The 13,897-nt window shown below is 47.5% G+C and overlaps 1 protein-coding gene and 1 non-coding gene across 5 annotated transcripts in view; both read right to left on the reverse strand.

The window, feature by feature from the left end:
* Positions 1–13,897, reverse strand: part of IQSEC2 (IQ motif and Sec7 domain ArfGEF 2) — a 77,689-nt gene that overhangs the window by 44,743 nt on the left and 19,049 nt on the right. For 3 of the 4 annotated variants that reach the window (XM_046673476.1, XM_046673475.1, XM_046673480.1), the window contains exon 2: positions 6,772–6,801. The exons of the other annotated variant lie outside the window; for it this stretch is intronic. In XM_046673476.1, coding sequence (XP_046529432.1) covers positions 6,772–6,801 — 30 coding nt within the window. The remainder of the gene's footprint in view (positions 1–6,771; positions 6,802–13,897) is intronic. 4 annotated transcript variants of the gene reach the window in all.
* On the reverse strand, positions 6,160–6,305 carry LOC124246202 (U4 spliceosomal RNA). The gene has a single exon (XR_006890412.1). It is a non-coding gene; the product is annotated as a U4 spliceosomal RNA (small nuclear RNA).

Raw genomic sequence — 13,897 nt, forward strand, 5'->3', positions numbered from 1 at the left:
AGTTGAAGAAGACTCTGCCCTGAGCCTGGATGACCTCTCCCACTCAGATTTATCATTTGTATACAGAAGACGGCTTTAACAATAACAAGAAAACTATCCTTTTTATTAAAAATAACAACAGCACCTGCTATGTGCCAGGCTAGAAACAGGAGGCTCCCAAGGAGGTGGTGGGCAGCCTCTAGTCTCAGCCAGAGGATGTAAGGCCAGGGCCGAGGTCAGAGCTGTACACATTGCCCCTGCATCTGGAGAACAGTCATTACAGGCACAGCTGCTTCCAAACTCTTTACTCATAGGTGAAAACTTGTCTGAGGGGTCGTTAATTCCCTCTGTAATTAATGTAAAAACTGCAGGGTTTGTATTAAGGGAAAAGTAAGCTCAAGCGTCAAGCTGATAATATTGATAATATGTGCTTGTAATTACATACTGCAGATAACCATAAATTCAGTCACTGCACTAATAAAATGTAAAAATTCCTGAAGCAACCAAGAAGTTGGTAGCAGCTGTACCATGAGTAGCATTATGCCAGTTGTTCCGAGGCTATGAAAATCACCACACACTGGTAGCAATGGTAATATTCACTGTGCACCTAAAAGCTATTTTGGCATAAAATAAGGGGAAATTTTTACATAAAACAGGGCATTTTGATGTAAGAGCACAGAACTTGAAAGCATAGTGAGAAAAGGTCACTTTGCATTGGAGTAGGAAGCAAAACCTTGATGGAGGGGCAATCTTACAATCATGGGTGTCTGAGCAGACTGCTCCCCAGGCTCTGACCTCACTGTGGTCACTGCAGAAGAAACACCAAGTCCCAAGCATCTGACCTCTCTACCCTCACCCACTTCTAAGAGAACTGACTCCCACCTACAGCCCCTTGCCGCCTTGTGTTACCATAGGCTGGAGAGAAACACTGTCATATGGGGGTGGACCCTGAAGCTGGAAGGTAGCTTCCAGGTTGGCAGCCACATCAGGCTACGTGAATGTAGAGGAAGCCAGTCCAGAGAGAGGAGTCAGTGACAAAGAGATGACAAGGACTAAGCAAGCTATGAGAGAAGGAGGGAGACAGACATGGGCCCAGGTGATGCAGAGAGAGGAAGAGAGCAATCTTGGTCCTTGACTTCTTGGTCCCTCTTCCAGTTGGCATGAGAGCTAGCTACACTTCATTTACTGTTCTACAATTCTGTGAGACATAGCCTCACAATAGTTCCCTGCCCCCCAACCCTTTATTCTTGAGCAAGTTTGAGTGGGTTTCTGTTCCCTGCAACAAAATGTACCCAGACTAAGACAAGGGAAAATTGGGGATATAAGTGCAGGGCTTGCATAAGCAAAAACACATAAAGAACACTTGTAGGGAGGGGTGGATGCAATTATAAAACATTTATGTTTTTTCACCCAAATGCTCCCTCATTTCCCGACACTTGCTACCACAGACACACGCTTATAGCCACACACTCGCACACACTGACATTCTGTGGCACACAGAAACAAATGCAGCAAAAACCAGCTTTGTTTCTATGCAGACACCCTGACATGCGTGGACATGTCAGCACACAGCGCTACCCCTGTGCTCTTCACACCCGCACAGACACAGAGCCAGCCAGCATGCAGGAGCGCACCCACACGCACGAACACAGTGGCATTGCCCAAAAGGCTTGGGGCAGGAGTGGAGGCTTCACTGGGCTCGGCGCACCCTCCCTCCCCAGCTGCCAAGTGACTCATTCCCAGGGCTGCTAATTAAAGCCAGGACAGAGGGGACAGAGGCGAGGGGAGGGGAAGTGCAAGGGGAGAGAAGGCAAGTTTATTTTGGTGCCAACCAGGCACGCAGCCAGCTTAAGGGTCACCCACTTTGTGGGGCCAGGCTGGGCAGGGGCAGAGGAATGCAAATGCAAAGGAGAGGACCCTCTTAGCCCTTCTTGCCCCTCGTGAGCTCCCTGGAAAGGTATCTCCTTTGGGAAAATTACCCAACTCCACCTGCCTCCCTCTTCCTCCATCCCACTGTTAGATTCCAGCTCTACCCCCTCTAGACTCTTGTCCTTACAACCGGCTTCTCCTCATTAGCACACTCCCATTTGGGCTTGCCAGAGCTAGCTCATCTGTATCTGTACCTCACTTCCATCCCCCCTCCATGCATCACCTACCACAGGCCCAGTACACAGGGAATGCTCTGTATGTACTCCCGGAATACAACTGGGTTAACCCCAGGATAGCATGGTGACCACAACTCTAATGGTCTGGATTCCCTATGCTGGTTCTACCATGGGGTAAATCATTTTAGCTCTCTAAGCCTTCGTTTCCTCATCGGTAAAATGACAAGACTATAGGATTATCGTGAGGATTAAATGAGAGAACACAGGTAAAGTGCCCAGCATGGTGCCTGGCATATAACAGCTTTAGCTATTACCCAGTAAGTGCTGCTGCTGCTGCTAACTAACACCCTGCCTCAGGCCTAGGGTAGCAGCAATTATCCAGAGCCAAGTTCCAAGCCTGGCCCCACCACGTATTACCTGGGGACCTCAGACAGGTCCCATAAGCTCTCAGAGTATTGTCTCATATGTAAAATGGAGATTCGCAATATGACCCCATAGATTTACTGTGAAGATTTGAGGATGTCAAGTGTGCTGTGTGGAGCTCAGCTCTTAGAAGCAGCTAGATAAATCGTAGCACTGATTACTAAGGATAGCAGGAAGAGCTCAGACCCTTGGGCCAAAGAAGCCCAGGAGAGAGGAGGCAGTCAAGGTGGATCAAGGCAGCCAGGGAAGGCTTCCCAGAGTGGGTAAGGCTGAAGTTGGACCCCTCAAAGCCAGAGAGCATTCAGCAGGCCATGAGCAATGAGCTTCTAGGCAAAGGAAGTGTGGCAACAGAGAGCTGCGCAGGGTGGGCAATCAAGCTGTGCTGAACAGGAGGCAGCATGGGAGGGAAGAGCTGGATGTAGCTGGGGCAGCTCTGGGGACTGGTGGTGTCTTGGACATGTGGATGGGGGAACTACGGAAGGTCCATGAAGTCTCAGCCACCCCAGATTGCCAGGAGGTCAAAACAACGAAGAATCTTAGAGATTATCTAATCCAAACTCCCGTTGGACAGATGGGGGCACTGAGGCCCAGAGTGGGAGGCCTCCTCTGGGAACAGAGCCAGCAGTGGCTCCTCCTCCCACTTCTCCTCCTGACTGCAGTGGCAGCTGCTCCCGTTGCCACGGAGACGTCCCTGGCTCCCCCACCCCCTCCTTCCTTCCCTAGCAACAGGCCACCTCCTCTGGCTCTCCTCTTTGCGTGCCTAGCAACCCCAGCCTGGTCCCTAGGGCCCCTGTGTTCCAGCCTGACCTCACTTCAGCTGCAGCATTTCCAGGCCTGGGCTCCCTCTGCTTCTGGTGGCAGAGTTATTGGCCCCCACTGCCCCTCTCTGTTTTTAAGTTCCACACTTCACATTTCTCAAGCTTGCCGATCCAGTATATGACAATGGAGTGGGTTAGGGGAGGGCGCAAGGCACTATACAATGTAATGAGCCACTATTTTATGCTGAGCACTGCTTTACTTCAAGTTCTCTCATCAACCCAGAGAAGTCAGAATTATTGTCCCCATTTTACCAATGAGGAAACTAAGGATCAGAGAAGTTAAGTGATTTCACAAAGAGCACACACAGCTAGGAAGTAAGCTCTGCCGACAGCTAGCTTTGTGACCTTGAGCCATCACCAGTCCCTCTCTGGACCTTGGTTTAAGGTGCCTGTAGGTTGACAACTTCTCACAAATCTACAGGAAGTCCGGGCACCTTCCTCTGCCCACAGCCCTCCTGCACCACCAGTTGTTCAGCTCTAATTAGACTCCACACTTCCTCTGGCACCCCATCCTTAGAAGCCCTCAAGCCGGAGCGCTGCCACAGGTGGTTTTCAATCCAGCAACCCCACTCACTCCTTGCTGTTCTGCTTCCACAACAGCCAAGGCCTAGCCCCTCTCCTTGGTGTTCCTTCTATGCTCCTAACCTTCCCCCTCCACACACTCCCAATGTTTATTAGATGAGGACACTGGGGCTCCAAGGGGCGAACAGATTTGTCCAAAGTCACGTAACTAGAAAGGAACCTAGCCATAGACGGAGCCCTGTGCCTGGATCCAGTTGCCGCCCTTTCTATGCTGCAGAGCCCAGCCTCTCTCCTCCAACCTTCCCCAGCTCCCACTGATGACAGAAGGCATGTGTGACCCAGCCCCAACCAGCATTCTGAACTTTAACATTTGCTTCTTTCCTGCCCAGATCGTTTTAGCCCAACCGACTACCCCCATCTCTAGTTCCACCTCACTTCCGATGCATGCTGGTTCCACTTCCAGGGCTGCCCTCCTTATGCAAAGTGTGCATGTTAGTCCTCCACAGCCCAGCTCAGGAAGCTATCCCTGACCCCTAACTGAAGTAAGCTCAAGAATTTACATGCAGGTCCTGAGAGCATCATCAGACGGCCCCACCTGGCCCTGGTTCCAAGATAAACGGTCTTCCCACCACGTTTGCAAGATCTTGCCCCACAAGGGCTGTGTTTTAGGCCCCTCCACAGCCCAAGTTTGATCCTTGTTCTCCAGTTGCCAAGTTCTCAAGGCCCCTGTAGCCTCCTTGACTGTGGGCCCAGGATAGATGTCGGGAAGCATGTCTTAGTTAAACAAACGCTGGTTTTGGAACCAGACAGCCCAGGGTATGAGTCAGAGTGATGCCACCCTGCCCCACTGCTCTTCTTTCCTTGGGCAAGGCATTGACCCTCTGGGGAAGTTCATTTTCCTCATCTATAAATTAGGGATCCTAATCCATGTCTAAAAGGGTGGTTGTGAGCATCAAATAAGATCATGTTCAGAGTTCTTAGTATGTAAGGAGCAAATGATAACTGTTATTATTACTAATATTAGGATGAGGAAGATTATTATCTGCAAGACTGTCAAGAGCTCCCACAGGGATGGCATGGGCAGAGCTCTTAGCTTGATGCCAGGCAGACCTAGGTTTGAATCCCAGCTCAGTCATATATTAGTCGTGTAGCTGTAGGCAAAACCCATAACCAGGCCGAGCTTCAGTTTCCTCAACTGTAAAGCAATGATGATAAGGTCGGCCCAGGTTCCACCTACAGCGTCAGTGAGAGGATCACGCCAAAGAATTTCCCTGACAACTTCTGTAAGTTGTAAAGGCCCAATATATGTCACCATATGACTTGTGATTATGATAATTATTAAATACCCTGAACTATAGGTCGCAAGAACTCCCCTGCTGGCAGGAGCTGCGAGGTAGAGATGCCTTCAATTGGGTTCCTCGACAAGTAGCAAGCATAGCAACAAGGACGCCTGGGGTCCTGTGCTCAGAGTCAGCCCAAGTTGCCTTTCTCCAAACCCACAGTGGGACAGTAGGATCCACATCATTTGCTAGACTCGTGCCTTCCTAAATGCTTGGACAGGCTGTGTCCATGCCGTACTCCTTGGCTGCATGCTGGGACTAAATGTGTCTCATCATATACCCCTTGCCTAGACACTGGGCCTGACTGCATCCATCACATTCTTCCTGCTTTTCTGCTGGCCAAGTGAGCTCCCATCCCACAGCCTCTACTTTGGCCCTAGGCATGAGTGTGCTCATTCCATACCCCCTGCCTGGGATGCTAGGACATGGTGTGTCTCATTACACACCTCCGTCTGTATGCTGGGATCCTCTGCCCCCCCCTCTCCCATATCCACTGCCTGCATGCCAGGACCTGGGCTGCTGCATATGGTTGGGCAAGCTGTGCCTTGCACAAGGGTTCATAGCCAAGAGGGCATGAGTTGGAGCTGAAATCCAACCTGTGCTCTCCGCTCACCGAGCTGGGAACCCTGGTAAAGGGCTGCAGTATATCAATGGAAAGGGAACGTTCCTCCAATCCACTGATCCATTCAGTGGATTCTACTCTTCACAAACGTCCTGTATATGCTAGTCCAGCGTACCCATCCTATGCTTCTGCTGCCTGGACCCATGTCATCTCAGAGGCCCACCCCATCGCCCCTGACCTGGGTGCTAGGAGTGACTGGGCCCTACCCTCAGTCCCCCATCATTCTCAGAGAGTCCCTATACTTGACATTCGTGCTTCACAAAGCTTCTGATAGGTTAAGGCCTAGGAAATGCACAAATAGCCCTTGTCTCTACCCTAGTTTTACTCCCGCCTCAAGTGGCAGATTGATCACACCTTAAAATCTTACTAAAGCTTGTAAACCTTTTTTATCAAGCATGCAAAAAAAATGTGCAGTTATCATAATGTATATTTCTATTAGCAATAATCGCGCCTCAGTTAAACCTCATTGGCTACGATACTGCCATTGCACAAAGCTCATAATGTATATTTCTAATGTGTAGAATGTGTCACATCAAAAGTCTATCCAAATCCCACTACTCAGGGCTAGTGCAGTTCAGGGTAGAGCGCAAACGCCAGACCAGGGAAGCACCACTTCTATTGTGCTCCCCTCTCCTAGGAGGAGAAGATGTCAAGTTCAGGGCTGACCTCTCTGTAGGTTGGCTTTCTCATCTGGGCAGCTCCCATGAGCCCCTCCAGGGTTCAGCCCAGGCCCTGAATCATTTAGGGTCAGAAGAACTGAGGAGCAGTTTTCAACTCCCTCCCCATGCCCGTCACATTCACCCCAGCCCTCCAGCCCACTCCATACCCACCCCTAATACCAACAGGACAAAACCCCTGGAGTTGGCCCCCACCCCTGCCCTTGGATCCCGAAGTAACAAAATGGAGACCCCTAGCCCAGTCCCTGCTCCATCTCCCAACAACAAAAGAAAGGAGGTACTGACCTGACTGTTCTGGAATTCTCACCATCAGATCTGAAAAGCAAACAGAAAAAAACCTGACAGTCAGCATACGCTCTCTACTCTTCTTCTCCCTCTGCCCTAGGCAGTGGCCTTGAGGCCTAACACATGTTATGAAAATGAGGGGTAGGGTATTTCGCGTAGAGAGAATAGCCAGTTCAAAGGCCGTGAGATGGCAAAGGGCCTGGCCAGTTGTTGGGACAGGGAGGAGGACAGTGTAGCTGAGGTGAAGTGAGTGAGGGGAAGTATGGTCAGAGGTGAGGTCCAAGAGGTGCCAGGAACCAACCATGTGGGGCCTGGTGGGTCATGGTGAGGAGTGAGGCCTTCCTCGGAGTGGCTGAGAGGCAGTCTGCAGCTGCAGGCATGGGCAAAGCCCAAGCTTTAAACACAGAGAGACCTAGCTTCAGATATTGACTCTGCCACTTACCAGGCCTGTGACCCGGGCAAGTCACTTCCCCTCTCGGAATCTGAGCCTCAGTCTCCCCACTTGTAACATCAGGCCAATCCTCATAGGGCTGTTGGGTGATTCAGCCCTTTGGAACCCAGCAGACAAATGCCAGGTATTATTAACAACACGGAAAAGGCTTTGCCAATTGCCTGGTCCAAGCTGCTTATTTTCCAGATGAAGAGAATTAAGCTGAGAGGGTAAGTCAGTCAGCTGCTGGGCTCCTTTCTATTACATTGGTCTGCCTTCTTCATCATGAGGCACCCTCAGAGGCAAAGGAAGGGCAAGGGAAGAGAATGGAGTTGGGGACAACTTTGAGGGAACCAAGGAAATGAGTGAAATCTGAACCACACCCCTCCAGCTGCTCCTCCCCGAGAGGAATGTGTGTGCATGCACACATGTATGTGCGTGTGTGTGTGCGTGTAGTGGAGGGAGGGTTAGGACAGTGGAGCTAGTGCGTTGTTGGTGGGGAAGGGGAAGAAGAAGGATGAGGGAACTTGGAAGAAGAAGTGGGAGAGTGCGGGGGGCAGCCTTCCTCATTCCCTTTGTCTTCTTCCTCCTTCTTTAACTATCCTCCAGCCCCTGCACCCCATACTGACTGCAGAGAAGAGATAAACACATCACAGGCTCTGTCCTCAGGTGAAAGAACCAAGACCACCTTAGCGAGGGGAGCATCATCTATGCTGAGTGAAAAATGAGAGAAGGACCCACAGGGAAGGGGGGTGAACCTCAGAAGGGAGCATTTGTTGGAAGAGTGAATGGAACACCCACCACCGAGGTGGGGCAGGCAAGCGTCAGGGTGCTGGAGCTCAGACAGTGAGTGAGTACAGCGCTTCCAGTGCTGCTACTCACTAGCCATATAATCCAAAACGCACTCCCCTAGGTCCAGCTGCAGCTTTTTCACTTGTCAAATGGAGCAGGGGGTGAGAATCCCTTGACTGTGAAGCTCAGCCAAGTACAGTGCCTGGTACATAGGGCATGCTCAGCCAACGACAGTGGTACTACTCTTTAGCCTTCACAACCCCGTAAAGGGACAGAGGACCAGAGCCACAGAGCACCGTTTCACATTTATTAAAACTTTCCATCTCACTCAGCAGCGACAAGATTGCATCTGAGGCCTGGCTCAATTATTCACAGGCACCAGGCCAGACGGGTCTAACTTCAATGACTCTCCAGCTGCCTATAAAATTGAGGCCAAGCCCCTCAGCCTCTCTCCCTCTGCTCCAGGCTGGCTGGTCTCCTTACCACTCCACCCCACCCCCGAAACCCCAGCACATACTTATCCAGTCTACTGGATACCAGGCCCCAACTCAGGAATAAAAACCCTCAAGGAGCTCGTGAACTGGTCCCCCACCTCAGTCTACTTGAGAGCATAAGCAACAAATATAAACATCTCCACTAGCATGTGAACGATCACTGAGCACTACTACGTTCCAGGCATGGTGGCAGGCTCTTCTTGTGCATGTCTCCTTTGATCCTGCAAAGTGGGAATTACTCATCCAACTTTGAGATGATGAAACTGAGACTCAGAGAAGTTGAAATGATTTGCCCCAGGTCACACAAGTAGGGGAGCTTAGAGCGAACCCCAAAGCTCGTCCTCTTACCACCACGCTCCACTGTCCCAGTAGCTCAGTGTCGGGCACTTGTACACCCTTAAACTAAGTTCCTTTATCCCAGTTCCCCAAGGTCAAGACAGACCCTTCCTCTCCAGGGCTCTTTCTTCTGAGAGGTTATCAGATATGTACCTCTGCTTCAAAAGCATTTCTATACGATGGGTTACAGTGGTTAAGATGTCAGCTAAGGGGAGCAAAAGAGCTCCAAGTCATGATGCAGAGCTAATTAGCCAGTTCTCTTCACTGTAGACTGAGTCTACTAGTTTGAGGGTATACGGCATCATAGGACCCTTGGTGTGGGAGTGCATCCCACCTCAGGGGTTTACAGCCCTTTATACATTTAGTATATTATTGGTTATGTATAGATAACACTCATCATTAACGTTGTGCTATCCTATGCCTCTTCAGGGCGAATGCCCTACCCAACGGTCAAAAAACCTCTCACGCCACGAAGCTGGGCCACCACTCTTTTGGGAGGCAGCACAGACTGGTATAAACAATGCTGGGCTCTCTTATGACTCATGCTTTATCTGGCAGCGTAGACTTAGACAAGTCACTGCTCTCTGGACCTTGGTTCCTCATCTATAAGACAATAGGGCTCTGTTAGTTGAGTTCCAATCTTCAGGCCCTAAAATATTTCGTTTTCTTAAGAATCCCAAAGTTTCTCTCTTTTATCAACTGGATTCAGCTATCTACACAAAGAAGCAAAGACCCAGGGCTCCAGGGCTCCCCGTATCAATCCATGTCAGGAGAGGAGATTAAAGATTTCTCCTGCTACTCCCACAGGCTTCTCTTAATGAAAGTCCACTTAGGATCCCAGTTTTCTCAAAAGGCTTGGCTATGCCAGTTCCCGTCCTCAGGAGCAAAGCTCAATAAGCGGTAATTTATTGAAGCCTATGGGTATAGGGAGTATATTTTCTGAACCAAAAACTCGGCGTGTATTCTGATGAAGGATTTTGATGTTGCTGCTTCCAGGTACAAGAGGCAATCTGGTAGATGGGGGAGGGGAGAATGGCAAAATATCGGAAGTTCCTGAACCATCTGGGGACTTATGGGGACAATAGGGCAGAATAATTGAAAAGAATATAGGCCCTCAAGTTGCCATATTGGGGTTTCTGCCCTCATCTCCTGACTGGATTCCCTGCCTCTGATTTTGATCCTCCAAGCCAACTATAAACAGTACCTGGGGAAACAATAGGGTGCATCTCTCCAAGAACCTGGAATTAGATAAACAAGGTTGTCCTCTGAGAGCTAAGCTAATAAACATAAAATGCATCAGAAATGAGATATGCCAAGTTACCTGAAAGAGCCAGACTGGTCCTCAAGCCAAGATTTCAGTAACATGTCTAAAAAATCAGGTGTTCAACAGAAAGGAGATTGAACACCAATGAAGGTAGATTTTTTTTTAAGGAAACTTGAAGGGGTGAACAGGGTTCTTCTCAGGAATTTCCCAAGGAGAAAGAGGTGGGTACCCTGGCCCAGGGGTCACACAGGTCTCTCTAAACGCTGAGAACCAGCCCTGGGGCAGCCAGGTACCTTCTCTCCCAAACATCAACTTGTCTAACCGCAAGTCTCTTTAACGGACAGCTCCCTTCTCACACTGGCTGTTAAAGGAGCATCTCTAAAGCGCAAATCAGTTGACGTGGTTCTCCCGCTTCAAATATTCAGTAATTTCCCCAGCAACATCCCTGCCAGACAAACCAAGCTCTCCAAAGCTCTAAATCTCACTCTGCCCTCCCATTTACTTTTTTAGCACTTCTAGTATTTGCTACCTGGAACACTCTTGCCTCTCTTCATGGTTTTTAATTTTTTTTAATTTTATTAAAGCAATACCTAAAATACTTTAAAAAGTCAAATTGTAAAAGAATCTTAACAAAAATAATATTCTCTTTTTCAACTTTTTATTTCTTTCTGAGTTCACGTTCATATTTCTAAAGTATATGGTCATATTGTTAATCCATTTTTGAAATTTTTTTCTTACGTGTGCTTTTTAAATTTTATTTTTTACCAAAGTAATACATGTATACAGATTTTTCAAGTCACCCAGTACTGCAAGGATTATAACAAAAAACACAAATTCCCCACTCTACCCCTCCTTACCCTCAACTCCCACTCTCAGAGAAAAACCATTTTTGAGTCTTTTAACTGCTTTTTCGGCTATTTACCTCCTCGTTTCTAAAAAACACATGCATGCTTCTATTTCTTATTTTTTTAGTTTTATATATTATGTACTAAATTCCTACTATGCAGGGAGAGGACAGAGCACTCCTACACGCACCACCACCTCTAGCCCCCAATCCTCATGCAGGTGCGCGTGGCCCCTCCTCTCACACTACCACATAGTTATACCATGAAGTATTGGTGAAATCAATATTGGTGGCTTACATTATTATGACTGCATCGATACTAATAATGGATAAATCATGTCATACGCTATAATTACATTTCCTTTCTCATACAACTTTTTCTTTTCTCTGGCGTTGATTACTATTATCTTTTTTTGCTTGTTTCGTTTTCTTCACATATATGATCAATTCTCCCCAAACTCTGCCACAAATGCAGTTCTCCTCTCAATCTGTTTCGACACATCAGGTCATCTATTGGAGCTTTTTCCTTTGAGACATCTGTCCCTGCTGTGATCTAGACTGGTTGCTCTCTAGGCCTGCACAAGGTTGCCCTAAGATCTTCTCCCTTCTCCACCATTCTGGGAATCCTTTCACCTCTCTTTTGTGTTGGAGTTCCCGTTTTCTAGATTTCTTGGCCATTTTTCTGAGTTTTTGTCCACATTTTGCTGGAGCTCATTCTCCAGTGCTTCCTGAGAAAGGAGGCATAGGACATAAAATCTTTAAATCTCACATGTCTGAAAATGTCTTTATTACACCCTCACTCTTGATTGATAATTCAGCTGAGTATAGACTTCCGGGTTGGAAATTATGTTCCCTTGGAATTTTGAGAACACTGCTCCATTGTCTCCTAGCTTCCAGTGTTGCTGTTGAAAAGTCCAATTGCCATTCTTTTTCCTGATCCTTTGCATATGGTATGTTTTTTCTCTGGAAGCTTGTAGGATCTTCTCTTTATCCCTGGTATTCTGAAATTTCACAGTGGCATACCTTGGTGTGGCTCTTTTTATCATTTATTTTGCTGGTTACTCAGTGGGATTTTCATTCCTTCAGTTCTGGGACATGTTCTTATATTATGTCTTTGATCATTTCCTTCCTGCTGTTTCCTCCATTCTCTATTTCTGGAACTTCTATTGTTGGATGTTGGAGTTCCTCAACTGATCCTCCAGTTTTCTCATATTTTCTCTTCTGTTGTCCATCTCTTCATCTTGTTATTCTGCTTCCTAGGATATGTCCTCACCTTCTAGTTTCTAATCCTTCTGCTGAAATCTTTATTTTGGCTCTCAGTATCTTTAATTTCCCAGGTAATGTTTGCTTTTTTGGTCATTCTTGCAGGTGGATGGTCTTCTTCAAATAGCCTTGTACTATCTGATCATCTCTGGCTACCTAAGGCTTGGGGATTTTTTAAACATTAGTCGTATTGAGCTTTAATTTACATAAAATGAAATATACCTATCTTAAGGGTCCTTGGCTAGTGATCCTTGGTGATCAGTTCCCATGACACTAACAAGCTGATGGGAAGCTCTGTGTTGATGGAGCTTGACAGGTGGTAGGCTTCACTACAGAGTTACTGGGTTGAAAACCTGTTCTTTTGTTGGAACACTCCCAAAAGTCACCTTTTGGAGGTCTTTTTCTGGGGCCTTTCAGTTTCCCTGGAGAGGAATCCTTTGCTCTCTTGCGTGCTTCTGACTACGTGTCCTGGAAATAGGGGATGGATGGCAGTTAGGGCTTCACTTTTTTAGGATGCAGATCCTTTTTGTGTGCAACCCTGTTTCACCCCATCCTTTATTGCGCCTGATGCCCCCAATCCCAGAGCCTTTTAACTTCAATTTCTCCAAAGAATCAACCTCCATCTGCGGAGATGGGGCTGGCGGAGTCTGGGGGGGAATCCTTGACTGGAGGGGGCTGAGGAGAGGCTAAGAGGGTCTGTTAACAGACTTTCAATGTTCTCCCTGTTTTCAGTTCTACACCTCACCCTGCCGTCTGTGGTTCATAGTACCTCTGAATTCTGAGAATTTCTGGGGCTCTCTAGGTGTAATAGTTTACTTCTGGCCAGCATCCCAGACCTTATATGTTTCTACGGTTTTTTACTCCTTTACTCATAGTTCAGTGGGATTTGGGGAAGCAGCAGAGATAAATAAGTTTATTCAATTTGTTGTGTTTAACAGGAAGTTCCCCTTCTTATTCCAGCCAACTCCTATTCATCCTCCATGACTCATTTAAGCAAGACCTCCTCCAGGAAGCTTATCTTAATGTCCCTAGGCTGGATGAGGAGGCTCTCTTCTGTTCTCCCACAGAATCCTTTTCTTGCCTCCATCACAGCCCTGATCAAACTGTTCTGAAAGTGTCCATTTCCATGCCTGACTGTCCCTGCAGACCGGGAGCTCCTGGCAGTCTGGTGCTATGTCTTAGTCATGCCCATACCCCCAGTTCCCTAGGTCTGGTCCACAGAAGTACAGAGTAAGCACATGGTGATGGAATGAATGAATAAATGAATGACTATAAGAATCAATCAGACCCAGGCACATGGACCATCTAGAAAGGGAAATAAGCTGAATACGATTATTCCTATAAAAGGTCAGTTCATTAAAAGTTGTAATGTGCAAGGATGCTCACTGCAGCATGATTTAGACCAGTGAGAAAATGGGCTCGGCTTCTATGCCCTACCTTCAGAGGATGGTTAAGTACATTACGGTATATCAGTTACCATGAAAAATGATGCTTATGAAGAATATGCAATTACATGGGGAAATGCTCAAATGAAACAAGCAAGAAAAAATTGTATGTGCTGTATTATTTCAAATATATGAAAAGAATGCAGAGAATGAGAGAAATGCACTAAATGTTCAGAGTGGCTGCCTTTGTTTGCTGTAATTATGGGTAATGTTTTTCTCCTCTACTTTTCCAAGTTTTTCTAAGTTTTTTAATGGAGG

Source organism: Equus quagga, chromosome 10 (assembly GCF_021613505.1).
Source record: "Equus quagga isolate Etosha38 chromosome 10, UCLA_HA_Equagga_1.0, whole genome shotgun sequence".
Taxonomy (NCBI): Eukaryota; Metazoa; Chordata; class Mammalia; order Perissodactyla; family Equidae; genus Equus; species Equus quagga.